The sequence below is a fragment of the Nuphar pumila genome, chromosome 5 (genome assembly GCF_984573655.1).
Source record: "Nuphar pumila chromosome 5, dmNupPumi1.hap1.1, whole genome shotgun sequence".
Lineage (NCBI taxonomy): Eukaryota > Viridiplantae > Streptophyta > Magnoliopsida > Nymphaeales > Nymphaeaceae > Nuphar > Nuphar pumila.
In genome coordinates this window covers 107,273,157-107,297,690 of record NC_143253.1, presented here as the reverse complement: position 1 = coordinate 107,297,690, position 24,534 = coordinate 107,273,157, and the positions used below count along the sequence as shown (strand labels likewise).

General features: G+C 36.4%; 1 protein-coding gene across 1 annotated transcript; it reads left to right on the top strand.

Annotated features, from left to right (window-relative positions):
* The first annotated feature begins 16,333 nt into the window (after nucleotides 1-16,333).
* Nucleotides 16,334-22,425, top strand: LOC149838040 (purple acid phosphatase 18-like). The gene is made up of 5 exons (XM_090008174.1): nucleotides 16,334-16,453; nucleotides 18,986-19,277; nucleotides 20,319-20,887; nucleotides 21,726-21,814; nucleotides 22,251-22,425. The coding sequence occupies exons 2-5, from the start codon at nucleotides 19,016-19,018 to the stop codon at nucleotides 22,423-22,425; spliced, it is 1,095 nt and encodes a 364-aa protein (XP_089864300.1). The 5' UTR covers nucleotides 16,334-16,453; nucleotides 18,986-19,015.
* Nucleotides 22,426-24,534: the final 2,109 nt, after the last annotated feature.

Sequence of the window (24,534 nt, the reverse complement as noted above, 5' to 3'; positions counted from 1 at the left end):
TTCTTGTTCACAAGTGTGAAAGGCAACTTATTCAGATTGCAAAAAGGGAGGAGAAAGAAGGTGGTATAGAGTTTGATTTTGACATGTCAAGTCAATGTAATCCACATTTATTGCATATTAGTATATTTCTTCTTATTCTTGAGTCTTGTAACACCGTGTACTTTCTGGTTTCAATAAAGTTTTTTCTCATATTCTTTTCGTGGATGTAAGCGATTTCGCCGAACCATAAAGATTTGATATTTTGTGTGCATGATTGCTTTCTTGTTCTTTCATTATATTGTGTGGTTGCATGCTTTCCATTGTCACAAACTGATACCAGAGCAAGACTCAATCTTAGGGCTTGTTCATAATGACAATTAAAAGATCAACCGTGAAGCACAAGGTCAAAAAATTTAATGAGAAGATGAATTTTGGGTTATGGTAACATAGAGTAACAGATCTCTTGACCCAACACCCAAAGCTATGTCTAATGATGATTGGGATGACATATGGTTAGTATTATTTAGCTTAATATTGCAAATGATGTCGTCTATAATGTCATGAATATAGATTCGGTCTTGAAGCTATGGTTGAAATTGGAGAGTTTATACATGACAAAATCATTGACTAACAAGATTTATTTGAAAAAATAAATATATTCTCTTCAGATGGTCAAAGACTCGAATTTGTAGGATCACTTTAATGTCTTCAATAGGATCTTGACTCAGTTGTTGAGTCTTCAAGTAAAGATTGAAGAAAAAGATCAAGCTTTGTTACTTTCAGTCTCTCTTCCTCCATCATATAATCACCTGGTGACCACTCTTTTATTAAAAAATGCAACTATTGAGTTAGATGATGTTATTGCAGCTCTTTTAATGAATGCGATAAGAAAAAAGCGAACACCGATCAACATCACAAAGAAGGGCTTCTAGTAGGAAGTGATTTATGTCAAGAAAGAGGTATATCTAAGTCACAAGGTATTGAAAATAGGAATTGTTGAAGTTGAGAGAAAATACCTCTATTACTTGTTATTACTGCAAGAATAAGAGACACTTGAAGAGGGACTGTAGAAAGCATAAATATGACATCAAACAAAAAAGAAGAAGGGCAAGAGCTCAGGACATGCAAGTATGGCAGCCGACGTAAATGAAGGTAATGGTGCATATCTTCTTTCAGTTTTTGCAGGTATAAATCAATTATCGTATAATTGGATTTTAGATTTTGAATGCTCATACCATATATGCCAACATGGAGATTGGTTTAAAATCTATCAAGATTATGATGGTGGTTCTATTCTTATGGGTAATTATGTGTGTGAGATCACAGGAACAAGAACAATAAAAATCAAGATGTCTATGTGGTGATAAGAACCTTGACTAATGTGTGATATGTGCCTAAACTTATGAAAAATTTAATTGCTTTAGGTGATTTAGATGCAAGTAGTTGCATGTTTGTAGCAAGAGGTGGAGCTCTTAAGGTGATTAAAGGAGTTTTGATAGTCATGAAAGGCCAGCTGATAGAAAACTTATACATATTGATAGAGAACACAATTTCAAGTTGAAAAGTTACGACCATCAATGAAGAGGTCAATGTAGATCATACCACTCTTTGGCATATGTGACCAGGGCATATGAGTAAAAAAGATGTGCTGAAGATAAAAGAAACTTGTTGAATAATGTTAAGTCATGCAAACTATATATATGTAAATATTGTGTATTGGGAAAGCAATGCAGAGTGACTTTTAAAACTGCAAAGCGTACAAGTCGTGACATCTTAGAGTATGTGCATACAAATGTATAGGGGTCTGCATCAGTTAAATCTATTAGTGGGGTTAAATATTTCATTATCTTCATAGATGACTACTCAAAAAAGGTTTAGTCTACTTCATAAAGAACAAATTAGAAGTATTTCTTGAAATTCAAGAAGTGGAAGTCAAAGGTAAAGATACAAATAGAAAAAAAGATAAAATACTTGAAGTCAGATCATAGAGAAAAATACAACTCTAATGAGTTTATGGATTTTTGTAGAAATAAGAGAATTACTTATCACTTTACCATACTAGAGACACCTCAACAAAATAGTTTAGCAGAAATGAACATGACTCTTATGAAAAGGGCTCACAGTATGAGATTGAATGAAAGATTAAAGAAAAGCTTTTGGGCAGAGATAATTAATATGACTTGCTTTATTTTTAATAGGTATCCATATAAAAGAATTGATTGCAAGTCTCTAGAGTTGATATGGACAGGTAAGCTAGTTGATTATTCTATTTAGAAAAATTTTAGATGTCCTGTTTATGTTCATGTGCATAGTGGACAATGTTCCAAGTTAGATGTTAAGTCTAAACCATGCATCTTTCTTGGATATGAAAAGAGAGTGAAGGGGTACAAGTTATAGCATCATAATTCCTATAAAGTCATCATAAGTAGGAATGTGTTTGATGAGGAGCATATGGTGAAAGCAAATAAAAAGGATAGCATGCAATAGAAAGATGATGAGAATAAACTGGCTATTAAAGTGAAAGTAGATGAGACTGATCCACCAACAAGAAAATGTTAGATTTCTCCTCAAGAAGCTCCTAGCATAGTTCAAAAGCAACAACCCTATAGCTTGACAAAAGACTGAGAAAGAATGACCCATAAGGCTTCGATAAAGTATAGCTTTGAAAATATAGTTTCCTTTGCTTTAACTATTGATGTAAGTGATCCATTATGCTATAAAAATGCTATCAAATCAAATGATAGCAATAAGTGGATGTTGGCCATGACAGAAGAGATAGAGTCACTACTTAAGAATAAAACTTGGAACTTGGTGGAGTTATCCAAGGGAAAGAAAGCTATATGATGCAAGTGGATATTCAGAAAGAAAGAAGTTGCATCAGAAAAAAAACAGTGAAAAGTATAAGGCTCGATTGATGGCGAACATATTCTCGCATAGAGAAGAAATCAACTATAATGAAGTCTTCTCACCGGTTATAAAACACACATCGATTCAAGTGTTGTTGACAATGGTTGCTATGCATGATCTTGAGTTAGAGCAGCTTGATGTGAAGACTGCATTTTTTCACGAAGACCTAAAGAGAGAAATCTACATACAATAACCTAAGGATTTCAAGAAAATAGGCAAGAAGAGTCTTGTTTATAGGTTACAGAATTTTTTTTTATGGGTTGAAGCAATCTCCTTAATAGTAGTATAAGCGTTTTGACTTTTAAATGATTAAGATTGAGTATACCCATAGTGAATATGACAATTATGTTTATTTTTGAGTTCTTGATGATGATTCATATATTATTTTGATGTTGTATATGGATGATATATTAATTGTTACCAAAAACAGGCACCTAGATTGTACTTTCATGGAGTTTGCCCCGCATGTCCCAGATAATGTGAAGGAGGAAGTGAAAGAACATAAATGGTTCTCTGATATCCAGGATTGTCTTAATTGGACCAGTAAATGAGATTTCTCTTTGACAAGCACATCAGGGAAACAATCTGGGAAAAAGAGCAAAAGAAGAGAAATTTTAGATTTGCATGGATTAATAAGGCTTTTTTTAGAGCTGTTGTGATGCTTCATTGGGTGTTGGAAGATCACTTACTCACCTAAGAAAATCTGAAAAAAAAGTATGCCTTTTTCAAGTAGATGCGAGTTTTGCAAAAATGCAAGAGAAGATGTTAATCATCTCTTCGTAGGATGCCCAACCCTCATGGAGATGTGGAGATGAACAATGGATATCTTTGGATTGAAATGGGGCTCTAAGGGGGATCTAATAAGCTATGCAGTGAATTTTCAAGACAAGCACATCAAATGGTGTTGGGAAAGAAATTTTCAAGTGATAGTTTGGTTCATTTGGAAGAGTAGGAACAAGTTTATTTTTTAGAAAGGATACATTGGTAGTTAAGGAGAGGCTGCTCACAGTTAGAGGACATGTACTATCCTTACTGAAAAATATGGATAACCCAGTCTTTGTCAGATGGAGGCAAATGAATTGTTGGACTCCACCGAATTTGGATTGAATGCAAGTTAGCATTTGTTGAATATACCATAGAGCATGGCATTTCAGATACTCCATTAGATCCCATACTAGGTTCTTTTGTTTTGTAGGTTGCTTTACTAGACCTGATCCTGTTTTTGTTAAGGAATGGCGATGATAGTCAGACATCTTGCAACTGATCAAACTAAGATCCAAAGTGCTCTTGGAATCGAGTAGGAAGGATCTAACAACCAACATCATTAGATATCTTGAAGGAAGACATCCTAAATGAGCCATCCCAAGTGAGGTTACAAACCTTTTGAGCAATTTTGATCGCCTCAAAATCTGTAAACCATTTTGTAACTCAAAATGTATAGCTAAATTACTAGCTAAATTAGCAAAATGGGTGTCCAAAAAAGCCTGAAAGGACCACCCTCTGATTGGTTCCCTAATAGGAAAAATGTATAGCAAAGAATCTTCTTAATTCATTTTAATGATACTGGTAGGGGTTGGCCTAACCCCAGCTTGACTTAAAAAAAAATTGTTGTCAATTGTTATGAAGATAAAATATAGGGTAAAATGTAGAGAATTTCCTAATAGAGAGCAACGTTGAGCTCGAGTTTAGTTGAGGCTTGAGTAGCTTGCAACATGACTACTACTTGGTCCATTCATGATCTATCCTCTAGTTGGACTAGCACCTGGTTTGGGCATCTCCATCAAGTAGCCAATTATGTTCAACTCATGTAATACATGTTATTTGGAAATTAATGTTTGCTTGAACCCAATCAGAACCAAACCTGCTTAGTTACTCATAAAGCTTGCTACTTTGCCTTTTAGGGCACATTTGCGTGCCACCAAAACAGGGGGGTTTTCTTCGAAAACACACAAAGCACAAAGCATTTCTGCAAGCCCCACCATGGCTACACAAACACTGCCCTCTCTTTTTCTGCACAAAGAGGGCCAATTTTAATGTGATACCCCCATTCTGTGAAAAGCTTTCTTGTTGTGAGGGGTGGGGCTTTGATTCTATTTCAGAGCAAAAAGACTCCGCAGAAACCCTTCAACCAAGTCTTCTTTCATTGTGCCCCCTTAAAGTAACCATGTGTTTTTAAATATATGAGCACTTTTGAAGTCATTTTGGTCATTTCAATTTGCTAAATACTTTCTTGCTAATATTAATTAAACTTTTCAGAAAACAATTGTGCCCTTGCATTTTTTGTGGCAAGATGCATGCCATTCTTAGCTCAAATATACTTTTGCACGCCAAAGGTGAATACTTTTTAACTAGTAATAACAGTATGCTTGGTACCAACATGGCGGGTTGGCTCCACACAATTGGTAGGAGTTGTCAATGCACGTCTCCTTGTGGTGGGACATTGCATGTTCAAAACCCAATGGTATGTTGAATAATAACGGGTGGGTCTACCTGGCCTCAACTTCCCTTTAAAAAAAGGTATGCTTGGAAGGTTCATATAAAACACTAATGATGTCACCCATCACACATGGGGAAGCAAATCAGGTCATGCAGAACATGAGTGTTATGCTCATGCAAAAATAATGACCGACCATTACATGTCTCGGATGAATGCCACATGGCACTTAACACTTCCCTATTTTTGTCAAGTTTTAAATGAAAAAAACTATTAAAAAATAAGGTGTACAGACCCCAAAAAGATGCCTGCCTTTCAGGGTCCCTCTCTCGTCTCTTTCCTATTTCTCTTTTCTCTCTCTCTCATCTCTTGATTGGTCTCTTCTCTTTCTCTTGCCCACCATTAACGAAGGAAGGTGGATCGGTGGTGATAGTTAGCACCATTGGTGTAACGACCCGACAAATTTTAAAGCAAAAAATACTAGAATTTTGTTTAAAAGTTAACATCTTGTTGATTATCTTTTTCTAGAATGTAATAATGCAACGATCTTATCAATATACTCGTTTCAACCATGCCAAATACTAGACGACCCACCTGAGCAAAAACACGAGTATGTCTTAACCTCCTTGTACCAAATCTAGTACAAAACCACCATTAAAAAATCTGATTGAACCATTACATAGAAAAAATTATTAATCTAAGTCTTTCATCATTGATATTGCCCTAACCAAAATAAGCTTTAAGGAGTCAACTTGCACATGCACTGGCGTTTAATAGCTCCTTAGAACAAAGTTTAAGAATATAGTGTTCAAATGACAAAATCCTTAAGTTATTACTTATGTGAGCAAACACAACGGAAAATATTAATTTTAAAAATCAATTTAATAAACTGGATTTTTTGTTAAATCTCTGAGACACATTACATTTTAAAAACATTATCAACATATGCCACCAAGAGAAATTAACTAAACATGAAATAGTCGTATTTAAGTATCAAACCATTAAAGCAATTGTTTAAATAAATAGTCAACTATTATTGAATATAAAAAAAGACAAATAGCCCTTGGGATCTAAAAAACATCAGTTCTCACAGCCCCATCTAGCATCCTGCACTCGCTCTACAGATCACCTATTTCTTGAAAAATATTTTATTTTGAAAGCATAAGACTTTAAGAAGTCTATGTAAAATTCACACAGTTAATGCAAGATATAATACATAAAGCTTGCATAATATACATCAATAACTAAGGAACCACATCAACCATCTAATAGGCAGAATAAACGACTTCACTGGATATTCATGGATTTAAGATTCAAGAAAAGTATAGACAAGTATGATATAACAATTTCAAGCATCTATAACTTTATTCCAAGTGAAATCAAGACATTTATTAATGTGTATGAATCCACATAATCACATGATCATTAATAAAAGTGCAGTAAAGTTAAGTGAATAAGTATTTTATGTTCTACTTGATTATCAAGGCCTACCTGGGTATGACGTAGAACCAATACAAAATAGACTAGACTACTCGAGTATTTGTTATGCTATATATTTTAATTTTCTCAAGTAGCTACTGAGTCGTATCCTCCAAGAGCGGAGTCAGAGGTTATGAGAAGTAACAACATGCTTCGAGAGAAATATACCTGGGGGTGTGGAATATACCACAACGATAATCATGATCACTTACTTTTATATCCATCATAAACATTTATATTAGATCCAATATGATTCAAAACTGAATTTATGAATAGTTTAGAAAAAACATCAAAACACAATTAAAGTAAAAAATCCAACTTTTCTGATAAGAGCTCCTATAAACCCTCACTGAGCAAATCGACCTGACTCTAATTAATATCTTAACTTTTCAGTACTCAAATCATATCAGACCTAAATAAAATATTCACGATAAGATATAAATAAAAAAACTCACTACAACTAACCCATAATAAAAAATACATAAGTCGTTTTCTCGATCTAGGTTCCGAAAAGCCTAAACTAGAAAGGCTTATGTATTTTTAATTACGTTCAGTTGTAACCATGCTTAAACAAGGTGAATACACATAACTTGATTCAATTTATGTTGCACAAAGCTTATAAACATCATATCTCAACATCAAACACATTTGGAAAAATCAAAATCCAAGAAAGAGCTCAAAACCCTAAATCAATTTCTAAGAAATTACAGTCTTGATTCTCTCAACCACAACTCATTAAAACTTTATTAGGTCAATCATAAATTCATAAACTAAACACGCTAAAACATGATTAATATGATAATATAAACAAATGTACTCTCTTTAAAAAATAAACAAAACAGTCAGTTTACAAGATAAATCAAGATTTAGTTATATCTTTCAATTACATCTTGCATAAATTACTTTTCAGATCCTTTCTAAATGTTTAGCCCTTTATTTATGATTCAATAAGGTTTATAACCACTGATAATGTGTAGTAGACATCAGAAAGATATTAAAATCATAAGATCTAAACATGTTACCACTTAATTACAATCATAAGTCATCAAGGAAAATTCAGATCCTTGATGACCCATTTTTATAAAATCTGTCAGGAATAACAAATCACACATAAAATCATAATATTTTTACCATGGTTACCTGTACATGTCAAGAACACAACCCAATAAACCGATCTAAAAAATAATAAACAAAAAATAATTAAAAATATTTTATTAAACCATATTTTGATAGAGTTTTGATAAAAAATCTGTAAACTGCAAGTTTTTTACTAGATTAAATATTTTTTTGGAGTTTATATAAAATGTTTTTGACCAAACCCTTTTTATACGATCTGTTATTATATGTTAATCTTCACCCAACAGTTTTATAAAATATTTGAAGTCATTTTTTTTGTGTGTTTATATCTTTTATCAGAGATAGGTCAAAATAGCATTGAAGCTCTATTAAAATGAACATTTTTTACTCAATACGACTTCAAATAAGGTAAAACAAGATCTAAATTTAAGATCAAGATGCGTAGATTATCCTGATAATTTTATTTAGATTTTTTAGACTAATAATCGAAGAGATATCGATTTATTTCTGAAACTGGCCGAGAATAACATATCAGTTACAACAGATTTAGATTTTTCATAAAATGTTTTTGTAAAAACTCTTCTTGAGAGCATAAAACCTTTGAAATCTCATTGTTTTAGATTTGATCAGATTCAATATGGATTAACACATGAATAACACCATCAATAATCAAGTTATGACTGAATCTAATACGAACCAACGAAGAAACCCTATTTAGGCATGTTTCTTAAAATCGTTTGTATGAAAAACTCATGATTCATCTTTTTTTAATCCAATTAATGATTTCTTAAAAAAAATCATGTATAATAGATCAAGACATGTAAATATACTGCTGAAAATAAAAATAACTCAGATATACATGCTTAATGTATGTCAAAAACATCTACTACGTAAATCTTACCTTAAAACTGATAGATCTCTAAGGCAAAAAAGAGAAATTGGGCAATTTGATCTTTACACCGCCACAACTACCAAACTTTGTGTAGGTTTAATGGCTGCCAAAAAAGTTTCAAGAAGAAGAAAGAAGAAAGAAGAAAGAAGAAGAAAAAAAAGAAGAAGAAAAAAAAGAAGAAGATAGAGAATTCTAATGAGAATGGGAGAGAGAGAACTAACCATATTAATCCTCCTCATGAGGGCTTCTATTTATAAATGGGCTTAAGTAAAAGTTTCATTTCTAATATAAGAGGTTAATATCTATTAGTCTTTTTTATTAACAAGAAAATAAATTATGATCATAATTCATTAAATTTTGAAATTAATTAAGCTAGAAAAGAAAAATGAGAACTTCTTACCCTAGCTTGAGCTTCAGTGACATCGTAACCTTCCGAAAGGTCTACTGACCCAAAGACTCAAAAGAATTTGATATTTAAATAATAGATTTGATAACCCTTAAAACGTAGATCATTGTGGTGGTCTTAGATTTAATAGTAGATTTAAACGTAGACCGTTGATGTTTAAAAAAATTTACTCGATATAAAAAAATGTTAATTTTTGACTTATAATTAGGCATGAACTTCGGTCAATGCTAAAATGCTCAAATCAATACCAATTTAGGCATGCAGACTATGGATTTTGATGCCCTCAAAATGAGAAATGTTAAGGTTAAATCTGATTTAATAAGTGAGCCACTGATCGATTGAAATTTTTGTCAAAATAATAATGATGTTGTTCGGAGCGTCTGACTCTATGGGTCCAATCCAATGAGATTGGATCCAAATATCGTAAGTTATATCTAACCCAATCCATCTCTAATTAGATCCAAATATCATGGGTTATATCCAACCTAATTAGGTTAGACCCAAATATCATTAGTTAAATCTACTACCTAATTTAAGGTTCAAATCAATATTCATGAATGCTAGAATGTAGATCCAAGTCTAATATTCATAATCTAAAAATATACAGATAATTTACTTTCTTGTTTAGTTCACGTATTTTAAAATTTTCAATCCTTCGCCGGCAATTTATTCCATGAAGCGGGCGCCGGAGGTCCTCTGGACGTCGACACTGAGCTTGTCGGTCTCCTTCCAGGGGGAGTCGTTCTCCCTCGCCCGATCGACCGCGTGTGGCTGCCCGCATCCCTTCTCCCGCCGTGACTGGCTCGCTGCGGAAGAGCGTCCCAACGCCGGAACGCGCCAGTTCTGTGAAAAAAAAATTGCTCCCTGCCGGAGAACGCGCCGACAGAGAGCAATTTATTTTGTTTTTTTAAATTTAACGACGGATATTATCCATCGCTAATTTAAAATAGCGAGGGACTCACGATGGATCATGTCCGTCGCAAATTAGCGACGAATAAGTTCTGTCACTACTTAGCATCAAAAAATTCACGATGAAAGTTATGCATCGCTAATTCGACGCTAAACCGTTTAGCGATGGATTAGCGTTGGATTTAGGTCATCGCTAATCCACAAGTTTCTTGTAGTGAAAAGCGGTCAACATTACTTAAAAGTGAAACTCAACAAAGCGTTGAGTCCCACAAGCACAAACACAACAACACAATATGAAAACACCATTTACACAAAAAACAAAAAAACCCGAACACAAAACAGAAAACTCATCAAGGACCACAAACATCTAGATGAGGATGGGTTGGAGGCAAGACGGGTCTTTGAGATATTTACGTAAGATAGCATACACATCAGCCAAGACCATATGTCAAACGGTTAAGGTTGAACGGAACATCCCGAAAAGTAGCATCATTTCTGGCCATCCATATGAACCACCACACTGTAAATAACCAAACTCTTCAAATAGTCCTCCACTTCTTTTCGCGTAAGATTGTGCCAAGAGGTAAGTTAAAAATTTTAACAAGTTGAAGGTAGTTATTGAAAATAGCTTGAACTAAGGACTGTTTTAGGAAATAGGGTAAATTTTTTATATAAAGAGAAAGCTACAACAACCCTAAAACTTGTCCAACATCCTTGGAAGTCATGCCATCCTCCTTTCTTCTTCACGTTTTCTTATTCCTCTTCTTTTTCTTCTTTATCATTTTTCTTTTCTTTTCTTCCTTTTCTTTTTTGTTTTCTTCGTGATTCTCTTTTTGTTATTCACGTTCTCTTCATTCTTCTTGCTGTATTTTGTATCTAATTTCTGCAAGTATAATCTTTTGGAGCTTCAAATCAAATTTGGCATGAAAACAGTAATTGCCTTCATTGTCAACGGCCGAGAATCCCGTCTAGCAATTGCCGGCTATCTTTTCTTCTCCATCGATCTTTCCCTTTGTAGACTTGGCTCCGGGATGTGTGCAACAAGAGAATATCAACGTTGCAGCAAGAGGAAAATGTGGGTACATGGTTTTAAGAAAGGTGGACCACTCTCTTCTTTCTAAAACTCGCCGGACAACCCTTTAGGTAAGTCTTCTCACCCACTGCTTGTAGTTAGGTATAGAATAGATTTAAGTAAATTTAGTGTATAGTTATTTGTTAGTTTATTAAATTGATTTATTCATTAAGTTGTTTTTCAATTTTTTTAAGAATTTTAATGAGATTAAACTGATTAGAATTAAGGTAGAATAGATTAATTGAATAGCATCCATCGACGTTAGCATGTCCTGCGGCTTTGACGTGTTATAGTTAATTTTGGTCATTATTAATTTTAATTCTATATTAGTTAGATTAAAATTTATTTTCATCTTGTTGTTTTGCATTAGATTCTGTCATCATCATCATTTTTAGATGTGATCCAAATGCTTGGTTTTATAGAAACAAACTCTTAGATCATCCGATTATGATATATAAGAATGATCTTTTAAGACTTAAAAATCAACAACTCAGAATTTTCGTAAATATTCAAGCATACAAAATCACATTTCTTGATCAGATTTTGATGATTCAATAGTCAATTTCAAGCAATTAGACCATGCTGAATGCATCTGCAGGGTTAGATTTGCAAAAAAACCTATGAAAATCTTGGTTCATGCTAGTGTATATATTCCAGTTTCCCTAGATGGATGAAGTGTTTGGCTTGCAAAAAAAACTTTAGAGTTCAAATCCTATTGCTTACAGTTTTGAATTAATGCATTTATTTTGTAAATGAGCCACGTTGAGCTTGGCTCATAGGTAAAGTCCAGTTTCTATTATTTTTAATTTAAAATCTGTATTTTTTTAATGAACCCACCACATAGCTCGGCTTGTTTAACTCAAGCTCTTCATGAGCTTGATCTCAGCTCAGCTCCGCATAAGAATCAGCCCAGCTAGAACACTCTTTTTCGGTTTGTTCGGTTAGTTTACCAGTCATTTTTTTAGAGAGAGAGGAAGCAGCCCTACTTTTGAATAAGCAGGTGCATCCGAATCCTCCACAAAAAATGCTGCAGTCCAAAAATTTATGTAATATATCAATATACAATATGCTGGTTTGATGCTTGCAGCTATCTTCATAAGGATATTCGTTTCAAACATCCCAGCATAAATGCACATCTTGAAATGAAATTTGGCACAAGGCATTAGATAATAGGTTTGGACTTTGGACACATCACTATATTCATAAGGAAATGTGATCCCAATTCTGTAGGCCTTAGGGGAGCTCCACAGCATATTTTCTCATGGTCAGGATAGAAAGAGATACACGCCAAGCCAAAGGTTGACCCTCAACAAATGTCATTGCCTGAACTATTACTAGCTTCTCATAGCCATAAGCCAAACGAAAAGACAACTTGGCGTGAAAGTAAGATACCAACCTGTAGAAAAAGAGGTCCTTGAGTCAAATCAATAACAAAATACTATAAATCACTAGTAGCCAAAGGAACCCACGTATTCTAGTAACCAAAAATTAATTATGAATACCTAAGAGAGAGAGAGAGAGCCCAAAAGCGATCAACGTTACTTAAAAGTGAAACTCAACAAAGCGTTTAGACAACTCAACAAAGCGTTGAGACCCACAAGCACAAACACAACAGCATAACATGAGAACACCAATAACACAAAACAAAACACTCATAGAGGACCACAAACATCTATATGAGGATCGGTTTGTGGCAGAAGCAGGTCTTTGAGATATATAAGTAAGATAGCATACACATCAGCCAAGACCCTTTGGGTCAAACGGTTAAGGTTTGACCAAATACTATAAGAGAAGGAGAGAGAGAGAGAGAGAGAATCAAATAAATAACTAAATACTATAAATCATTAGAATCCAAAGGAACCCACGTATTTTAGTTACCATAATTAGGACTACCTAAGAGAGAGAGAGAGAGTCCAAAATTTGTTCTCCTTCCACGAATCCTGAAAGCAATAAGAGAAGGTATTAAACTAATCCAACTATATATGATCTGATCTTCCTGATGAATCGTTGAAGGCAAAAAATCATAAAAAGTGGTCTGATATTCTTAAGTCTAGTGAATGCAATGAGAGAGAGAGATGTATTTTTCATTGAAAACCCTTTTCATTTTTTTTCAATAAAGAAATTGCATGTTTTCTTATACTCAGTATGAATTTAAACGTAATTGCTTTTAACATACCGTTAATAATTTAACCCTCTGTCATGGAATTGAGGAAACCATAAAAACCAAGAGAGAATAAACATTGGTTTGCTTGACAAAAATGATGACCTAGACCTTTTTATATTGCTAGCAACAGGAACCTACTATGACCATAATTAACAAAAAAATCAGGCTGACAGGTGTTTTGGCCACCAACAATATATAGTATAGACAATTTGACATGTTTTCATGAAATCCAGTATCACATCCTTCATATGTCATGTGTTTTGCTATTTATCATATGTCAAGTAATAGGTAAGGAAACTGGTTGAAGCAATATGGATTTGGATTTGGCTCCAAACTCTTTGAGGTGTTAAGCAGGTCTTAGATCCAACATGACTAGATGAATCAACTAAGTTGGATGTTGGATTGATTCTATAGCTAACCTCAATGGCCTAGGTCTTACCAAATGGCTATATATAGCTGAAATAGGGGTGCAAGTGGATCAGATGCAGGTCCGAACGTATTGATCTCAATCTGAATCCAAAGTAGACTCAAATGCAACAGAAATGAATCTGGAAGCAAACTTTATATGATAATATTGGATCCGCTATATAAAAAGAAAAAGGTTGAAACAGGGTTTTATTTGAAGAAAGAACAAATGATCGGATTTGATTGGAATCCAAATGTAGAACCTAGATCTGATCGACAATGACACTGATCCACGTCCAAGTTCAGATCCAAAAGAGAATCTCATTAAATTAGTTTAAATCTGATCCACAAACGCATTCAAAAATATTTTGGGACCGATGTCCAAAATCGATGTACGACCAGATCTGGATCCATGCATTAGCACCCCTAGCCAGAATTTTGATGTTCCGTTTCCAGACACAAGTTCACAACCTATCACAACTCAAAAGATGGGCCCGATCCAGGTCACACAAGTTCACAACCTTTTTTAAGCGATTTTTTCGTCAGAGAAAATTATACAATCGCTTAAAAAAGGTTTTGGGGGGACATCTCTGGAAAATATTGGCATATGTAAAAATAAAAATACAAAAGTGCATAAAAATGTGAATAAATTTGAAATTATCTTCACTTTTTTTTTATGAGAGCGCTAATATATTGATGAAATCTTGATATTTTAAAAATATACATATTTTGAAAATATGATGACCTTTTGGGGATTATGGGTTTGCTATAATTCCATTTTTATTTGTGATAACTGTAAATGCATGTTATGTGACTTTAGTGTCCTAGGGAAACGGAAACAGAAACGTGAAACGAGGTTGTTCAGGTGCATGTGAAATGGTAAATGGGAAACGAATTAGGAAACAAATTGAGAAAACCAATGGAAAACATTTAACAAAAAAAAAAACTTACCAAACATGAGAAACATGTATCCCACAAAAGGGAAACACCTAGGAAACGTGTTTCCCATAAATTTACGTTTTAAAAGCGCGGTGTTTCTAGTCTCGAAAATAGTTTCCAAAGAAACATGTTTTTCATCCTCAAAAAAAAAAAAAACAAGGAGCATTGGGGAGTTAAAAATTAATTGCATTGCAATATTTTAAAGATGACTTGAAGGGGAATGTAATTTGTATTCCTGTTTGTGCAATAATTTGTGTAATGACAGGGTGAGAGTTGTGATTTTTATTGTCATTTACTAAATTCGAAATTAGTTGTGGTTTAAATGTATTTTAGTAGACAGAGAAATTAGAAAAGCTACTTACATGGGATCCTATGATATGGGATGAGAGAGAGAGAGAGATCCAGTAATTGAAAGAGATAAGGAGAGCATGTCAGGCTGGCATTGCCACTTATTAATTTTACAGGGTCCATATGTAGGCCCGGAAGCACTGTTAGCTATATTACAAATATTGGTGATATATATTTTGAACTTAACACAATTTTATGATGGTGGCATTGTTTTGTAATGTATTGTGCTTTTAATCTTGATTTTTATCGTGATTCTAATTAAATTTTATAAATATTTCTCATAAACTTTCATGTGTTATATTTTTTTGTCATTAAAGATCGGAATCTAAAAATAACATGACGATTGGGATCGGATATCGGATATTCCACTACATTCGATAAGTTTGTATACCCAGGTGGTTTTAGGCAATTCAGGGTGACCAAATATGTGTTCGAGATATTATTTTATAGGAAAAGTTTCATTTAGGGCCAACTTTTTGCCGCTAATTTTCAAAATCGCCTCATGTTTTTTAATTTTCTGATATGAGCTTTTTTTTTAAGTCAAATTTCAATAATAGCTTTCAAATGGCATGATTTACGTCTCTCTTTCTAATGAGGATGAATGAGTATTTGTCTATTCCAAAGAACAAAATGAGAAACCAAAAAAAAAAAATAAATCATGTCTTTCTAGGTGCAAACGGTTCAGATTCGGATCGGATGTAGCCAATACGGTATCTGACTAATCGGATGTTGGCTAAACAGATTAAAATTGAGTTTGGGATTTGGATAGTGAAAAACCCATATATAACAAATCCATCTTTTTACATGTAAACGGATTGGGATGTCTCTCAAATTTGGATATTTGTCAAATTCAATAGCAAAAAATCACATCCAATTGTAATCAGATATGGTTTTGGCTTTCCAAATGCAACTAAACAGAATCGACGGATATCACATGATATCTGATTCATTGACATCCCTACCAGAGGTGGAATGTGACAGTTCTCATGAAACCTGTGGCTCATATCACGAATTTTATAAAGGTGCAGTCAATTTTTGAGATTAAAGGCAAAAATTTGGGTCTAAATGAAATTTTCTTTAAAAGTTTAATTTTTCTTTTTGGAATGCAGAATTATTCCTATAAAGCTTAACTCCATCCCAAACATAACGCCCTTCCCATACAAGAAACGTGAGTAAGAGAAGCAAAGTCTTGGCATATATGAGTGATATGCGGTGCATGTGACCCTTTCTCCCACTGGTGACCCATTTCTTCCATTCTGGTGCAGTCTCAACCTCCACCCTTCAAGTTGGTATCTTCCAAAATGTCTTCTAGAATCTTCTTCATCCTGGTTGCACTCGCCGGAATATTCTTCCGATCCTCACTTGGATACGATCGCCCTCCTCCCCGGAAGACTCTCTCTGTTCCGTTGCCGGAACGTCATGATTCGTCCTCACCCCAACAGGTTTGATTTCCTCTCTTCTTTTGTTATATCAACTTTGTTTTCCTTTTCTTCTTTTTTGGTCTTGTTTTGGCTTGTGTTTTTTCTTCTTTGAGAGGGTGTCTTTTGGATTCAACAACTTATCCAGAAAAAGGAAGATATGTTAGGAAATTGCATTGCATTTACACTCAACATGCAATTACCTAAGTTATCCAATTGCAGTTCAATATTATCCTGGCTTATCTTGTTTTAATTTGTGGATAAATTGGTGCACCCAAATGCTGGCTAAGATTTTGTTTCATGGGTTGCTTGAATTTGATTCTCTTTTCATCTTAGAGAGAGAGAGAGAGAGAGAGAGAGAGAGAGAGAGAGTCACGGGTAACCGACGAGCTGTTTGGAGATTGGACGATAGTGGAATCGAAAGGCAGAAATGCCCTTGGAAAATGATTTCATCATAGCTTATATATGGGTTGAATATCCTCTGTTCCTGGAGGGTAAACATGGTACATCCGCCAATAAAGTTTGCTCTTTCCGCATATAGAGTTGGAACTATCGACCGATTTGTTGAAGGGCATGTGAGCAAGATTGTGTGCTATCTCAGTGACTGTCAAAAAATTATGACCTTTAGATTCTCAAATCTGACAGTCAGTATGCTACTCCTCAAAAATAAATTAAGGTGGCCTGTTGCTATCTTTCTAATATCATTCCTTTGCATAATTTTTTTTGGACTAAACTGCACATTAGGCTGCATATAGATTATAGACCTTTTCTATAGACTGAAAATCCTGCTTCTTTATGCTGGTTTTGTGAATAAAACCAAAACCTCCCCATAAACTTTCTTTGAAGGAAGGAGGGCATCTTAGAGCCCATGAACAAGATGTCTCTGTTTGGGAATAGAATCAGTGCAGTAGATCATAATGGTCTCTTCTTTTCTGGTCTTCAGGAGGGTGGGGGTAGTTGGGAATGACCAACAGCAAGATTCATTCAAGTCTCTTTGTTTATTTTTATGAGGGGGACTCTCACCGAAGCGAAGAACACCCCGGGTACGTAGGGCCTCACGACCACCCTGCCTTATTGGTCTACCTAGGGGTGGCAAAACCTGACACGACCCGCCAACCCGCCTCTTAGGCGGGTTCGGGTTTGGAAAAAACGAACCCGTTTAATAAACGGGTCGACCCGCCTAACCCGTTTATTAAACAGGTCGGGTTCGTGTTAGGGGTATGCCAACCCGCCAACCCGCCTGACCCGTTTAATAAACGGGTTAGGCGGGCGGGTCAACCCGCGAACCTGAGAACCCGTTTACCCGACCCAACCCATTTATTAAATGGGTTGGCGGGTCGTGTCTGGTTACCCGTTTATTAAATGGGCCGGGTTCATGTTTGCCACAGCCGACGGGTCCGGTTCGGGTTGAGGTATGCTGACCCGCCAACCCGTCGGGTCGACCCGCCAACCTGCCAACCCGACGATTGCCACCCCTAGGTCTACCTCTGAAAGCTACGGGTGCACCAGCGGGGTTTGATCGGGTGACTTCATCTCAGCAACCTTTCAACAGCCCTGCTGGTCACGCAACCCCGCATGGTTTTTTATTTTTTCTTTTGACAATAAAAATTCATTCAAGTAACGTGAAGCAAAGCTTTTAACATGACTGCTTTTAACATGACAATAAAGATTCATGAGCATAACCGTGCTTGGTGGCTCTCAAGCCCATATCAAGCAGTATTCCACTATATGTCATAGGGACACGCCATTTTGGCAACGTGAACACGCTATGACATAGACACTGACCGTACGGATGTTTACATAATTTTTAATAATTTAATAATATTTTAACTTCAAAAAATAGTTTTTTATTTATTAAAATTAAAAAACCCATGCCCTTGGGTCTTATTTTCAAAACAGTTTTCAAACCTGCATGTGAGGTAATAAAGAGGGGCTGCTAACCTTATGAACTTGGTGTGATGTAAGCATTTCCAATGTTTTCTTCACAAATCTTACGTTGCATAAGTGCTGGACTGTTGGGCATGGTCCGTTTGGTAGGAATAAACACTTGGGTTGTTGTTTTCGGATGAATAATTTGATTTTGGGGGCCTTACATGCTTATGAAATTTCTGATTTTTTTTATTTTAAGCACTTAAAAATCTGGCTTCATTGTCACCAGTATACAAACCAAGAATTGATTTTTACAATATCAAGCATTAATTAGAAAATAAACCTCATATAGTCAAATAAAAAAAAAATCCATCGTAGAGGTTAAGGAATGACATGACCCATTCATGCCAATGATATATAGAAGGAAAAAAGGTCTACAATTGAGTCTGGTTCCTACTGGATAGCCGAAAGGGAGGGCTTGCTGTCAAGAGAGTCGTTTCTGCAGCAACATATAATCTCGGGCCCTTGAGATCTGCAACTTTGATCTATATAATTTTTGAATTGGCTTGTAGCATATATACTTATAAAATTTTATTTTAGTTTCATAAAAGCATAGAGATATGTTGCCTTCAAACTCAGTTTTTTCTGTAATCAAACATGTTCTTTTAACAATTTTGCTGTACTCAGGTGCATATCTCCTTGGTTGGTAGTGACAGAATGAGAATTTCATGGATTACAATGGATGAATCCCCATCTTTAGTAGAATATGGCACATCTCCTGGAGTCTACGACAAATCAGCGACTGGAGATACGTCTACTTATCGCTACCTCTTTTATAAATCCGGCCAAATACATGACGTGGTCATCGGTCCCTTGGCGCCGGATACCATCTACTATTATCATTGCAGTGGTGGTTCCAATCCAGAGTACAGCTTAAAAACCCCACCTGCTCAGTTCCCCATTACGTTTGCTGTATCAGGCAAGTAATGGTGAAATTAAGATACTTAGCTACTATGCTATTATTAAGAGTTATACCAAAGGGAAATACTTAAATTAGATTAGCTTAAGATGTTATTAAGTCAGCCTTAGTTGGGTCCACATCCAATCAGTTAGCCATCACTGTGCTCCAAAAATATATCCAACTTCCTTCTAACTTGAGTCATAAATATTGGCTATATTTTTAAAAATGCCTTGATTTTATTATCATATTCTTAAAAGCCAAAAATAATCTTGGAAAAACCTGAATTTTGTGTAGTTTGAAAATGAAAATATCACATTCTTATTGTGATGTTGAGGAGACAGAGTACTTTGTTATAACTTTTTTATTTTTTCATAGTTTTAGTATAGTTTTATAGGGTTAATATTGGCTGCTAATGACGAAGGTATGAAACTAATGAGTAGAAATCACTTTTTTTTGTAGATCAAATGGTTTGTTTAGTAAGAAACTTGTTTTAAATCAAGTAATTAGGTTTTTAAAGGGGTCCAAAAATCAACGGCCCACATTGTGCCAAAATTTCATAACTAAAAAAATCACATTTTTACATAAAAAAAAAGCACGATCCAATGTTTGATCCTTAGCAAACAAACCATGCTGAACACATCTATGTGATTAGATTGAGTCGATACATCTTGCATCTATGATTTATAGCTCATTAGTTTCATACCTTCATTAGTAGCCAATATTAACCCAATTTTATATGTGCTGTTATTTTCTTCTGACTTTCCCAAAATCACAAATTTGTAGTTTAATTATCATGAGATTGTCCCTGAGGTTTCCCCAATTACCGATTGTTCCATTGGTTCTAATTCAGAATTTCTGGGGTTTGGACCAATCTAGTTTTGTAAAATCCCATTCCTTTTTGTCTTCCTGAGTGTCCAACTTATGAACTCACGAATTCTTAAGTTCCAGAGTTCTATCTGAACTACAAACTTAGAGTGGCAGAATTCATGAACTTGATCACACTAGATCTTGAATTGGATGGTCCAACTTTCTCTAATAGGTTGTTAAACCAAAATGCAGGTGACTTGGGCCAAACTGAATGGACCAACTCAACACTACAACACATTGCATCTTCCAACTATGATGTCCTGCTCTTGCCTGGTGACTTGTCCTATGCTGACACTTACCAGCCACTATGGGACTCATTTGGGCTCCTAGTCGAGCCGCTATCGAGCCGGCGTCCGTGGATGGTGACTCAAGGCAACCACGAGATTGAAAAGATCCCAATCATTGCCAGACACGCATTCGCATCTTACAATGCCAGGTGGCGAATGCCGTACGAGGAAAGCAACTCAATGTCCAATCTCTATTATTCGTTCGATGTGTCACGCATACACATCATCATGCTTGGTTCATACACGGACTACGATAGCGACTCAGATCAATACAGGTGGCTCCAAGCTGACTTGGCTAAGGTCAACAGGGAGAGAACCCCCTGGCTGATAGTCTTGCTGCATGCACCATGGTACAATACTAATACTGCTCATCAAGGAGAAGGGGAGGACATGAGGGTAGCCATGGAAAGCCTGCTATACGCTGCACATGTAGATGTGGTGTTTGCTGGGCATGTTCATGCCTATGAACGCCTTGTGAGTTCCATGATGACCCTTTTCTTGAATCAGGCCTCAAAAACGTGAACCAAGTTCATAAACTCCAATTATTCTACTTTTGTGGCAAATATTGGCGAGATTTTGAATTTATCGCGATAAATTAGATAGAGATAAAGTCATGATTAAAGCATGATAAATTCAGAATATCACCTTTCTCGACATATATTTGTGACCTTTGCTATGATTTTCATGTAAATGTTGAAGTTTTCTATTTTTATGTTTTTTTTTTTGAGATAATTTGTTTCTTTGTATTTTTTAACACATCAAGATCTTTCTGATATTTTCTAAGAATTTGCAATTTATCACAAATTTTTGCTTTGCTGACAATTTTTTGGCACTGAGCTTTGTGGCTACGGTTTCTACTGGGCTCTTTTACTGAGAGAGATATTGTAGTTCACAAACTTGGTCAGCTGGGAGAGTTTAGGAATTCAGGAACTTGGTCACGTTTTGTGATTTAAATTTTTGGTAACTGTTCAAGCATATATGATACAAGCATCATGATGCAACAAACACCTCCTGGGGACAGTTCAGCCTCTATCAATCATTTCGTGAAGGACAGACGTGGGGACTGCTTTTTCCAGAAAAGCTTTCTCACCTGTCCATGAAGTTTACCATCAGAAAATGTATTCACATGTTTGCAAACACTATGAAACACATTCTTGCTTGGGAGTGACCTAGTTTCCATGTGGGAAAATGTTTCTTCAGTTTGTAAATGTGCCCTACACGAGAAAACTAACGCTAGATGGCAATTTTTCTTTGAAAATTGACGACTTTTTGAATTTTTTTTTAATGGGTATTTTCATTTTGATGTCTGCAGGGTCCAGTATATAATGGAACAGGGGATAGCTGCGGTCCTGTGCATATCACCATTGGTGATGGTGGCAACAGAGAAGGCCTAGCAACAGAGTAAGCTTCCCTAGTTGCCCACTAAAAAAAGACTGTAGAGGAGCTAGCCATGTCCAAGCCGTCCATCTCAGAGATGAACGATGCTTGGAATTTACACCATGCTTGATCCGAGCATTACCACTGCTCAACCCCATGTTGATACCTTTCATTCTCTACCATGAGGGCCCGTTTGTTTCATGGGGTGGGGAGTAAATGAGTGTTTTTCTCAAGAAAGGCACATCCCTCGAGAAACAACCTGTCCCATGTAGGCCCCATATATGTTTTCCCATGGGAAAGACTTCCCGAAGCGTGGATATAAGCCTGATTGGTAGATGGAGAATAAACATGACCAAGATGATAACTCCCAACATTCCTAAAGTTCACATGGATATGGATGCATATCAGACCCAAACTGACCTCTCTCTCTCTCTCTCTCTCTCTCTCTCTCTCTCTCCAGGTTTATGGATCCAAAACCAGAATGGTCACTCTTTAGAGAAGCAAGCTTTGGGCATGGGAAGCTGCAGGTTGTCAACGACACCCATGCCCAGTGGACATGGCACCGAAACGACTACGACGAACCGGTTGTATCGGATCGGGTTTGGTTGATTCGACAAGGGATTCGATCAGGATAAATGTATTGCACATTAATGCTACTCTCATTGTAAAGTTTCTTAGCATGCAAAAGTATGTCTGTAGCCAAACATTAGATCATTGATGTGCCTTCTCAAAGCTTTTGTCACGTAACTGATGCTCTAGATCTTGTTATTTTTTTCCCACGAGGAACAGCAAAACCACCTCTGGGTTGAGAGACCTAATCGTGCTGGCTATGTCTGTCTTAAGGTTGCTTTTCCGACAGTGTAAACACCCATGACCAGTGGCGGAGCCAGGGGTGGGCATAGGTGGGCGGTCGCCCACCCCAGAATTAGAAACCGAGTCGAAATATGATACGACTCGGGTCTTCTTCTTCATTCCGCACGATTTGGTGGTTGCATTCTTTCCTTGCGAATGCTTGTCGAAGAAGATCAGAGTAGGGTGGTGCAGGAGTGGAGATCAAGCCTCCCTGCGATACAGAGTACCCTATGGCACCCAGACGCAGGAGACGGTGGATATGGGATGGAGCCAGCCGAGGGAGTTGCTCCGCCTCATGCTATGGCGAGGACCGTCCCCTCCGAGAGGGAGCTGAGGAGGCACCTCAGTTGGAAGACCTTCGGCTTGCTGCTGGATCACCACCGAGAAGGAGGTGGCTCAACTACCGAAACAAGCTTTCGATCTCGATCTATGATCTTCACCACCACGGAGGCTTCGAGCCATTGCGCCACCGATAGAGGTCGATCATCACCACCCGAAGTCTGCCCACCCAACGAAAAACTTCTGGCTCCGCCACTGCCCATGACTCACCCCTTACCCTTAGGGAGTTGCCTTGCTTCGGCACGAGCAAAGGATATTCCCTTGACCCTTCTATCTGCAAGGGTTGATGCCCATGGGAATGAAACCCTCACAACCTGTCTAGTGGCCAAGGCGCCTCCCACTAAACCAAACCCTTTGGTCAGCTCTCATTTTTCAGTGCACTGGTAATCTCTCTTTGAGGATGTGGAAAGGCATGCATATGGGTCACCTAATTTGCTTATTGTTCACTTTTTAAGAGTACCTGACTTGGTCGATCAGCCTACTGAATAGTGTTTTTTTATGACAAAGTTCTCTACCTAAAGCAGGTAATCTCTGGGTGAGGTCATCGACACCCAAGCTCTTATGGAGCACACCAATTAAAGGCACCCGCACACTGGATGAGAGTCGAACCTGAGACAAAGGTGTCAGAACCTTCTCCCTGGGCCTGCTGCCACTCTAATGACCCAGCTAGGTGTTGGTCAACCCACTGAATATTCTTAATCAAGGTTGTTAAATGCGATGAGGCGAAGCGAGGCGTTGAGCATGTTATGAAGCGAGGCGTAAGCCTCGAGGCGTTGAAACGTAAGCTTCATGATCAGAATAATAAAATATATAATATTAATAAAATGTTTCTTTCTAAATTATTTATTATAACTAAATTAATCATATAACTATAACTTTTTTTTAAAGGCAAGCTGGGTTAGGCGGACCCCTATCAGATCCCATGTGGGTGATTTGATCCTGGGCCTTCGTCTTGACACTGGGCCCTCCATTGGTAATCGTATAACTATAATTGTTCTATATATTACAAATTATTATTCAAGTCCAATTCAATACAAAATTATAATATATAGTCTCTCTCTCATATGATTTGGAGCTTGACCCACCAAAGTGGTCAGATAGGTTTACTTGGTTCAGCCGTAGAACTTGGGTTCCATCCCATTGCGCCAAACCCTTTTGGGGCGGATCCTGGGTAGGTTGGGCCAGAGCAGCTGGATCTGAGAGATGCGCCATGCTCCAACTGTTTTTGACTCTCATCAACAATTGTATTTTCCAAATCAACCTTTTCTGTCTACAGGATATAATTCCAATTATTAGACCAATCTGTTCACTGCTGAAGTTAGAAAATGAAAAAAAATACATAAGATATCTGAGTTGAAGTTATAAAGTTCTTATCCTTTTGTGCCAAACAAAATGTTGTCATAACACAGAAGAAACTGAACATGCTAAACATGAAGAAATGCCATACAACAAGCAACATAGAGTATTTTATGCACAAATACTGGAGCGAACAAGTCATCAATCTGAAGTTCTTAGCATTGGTTCTTTTTTCTGTTTGGCCTTGGGTGAATGCT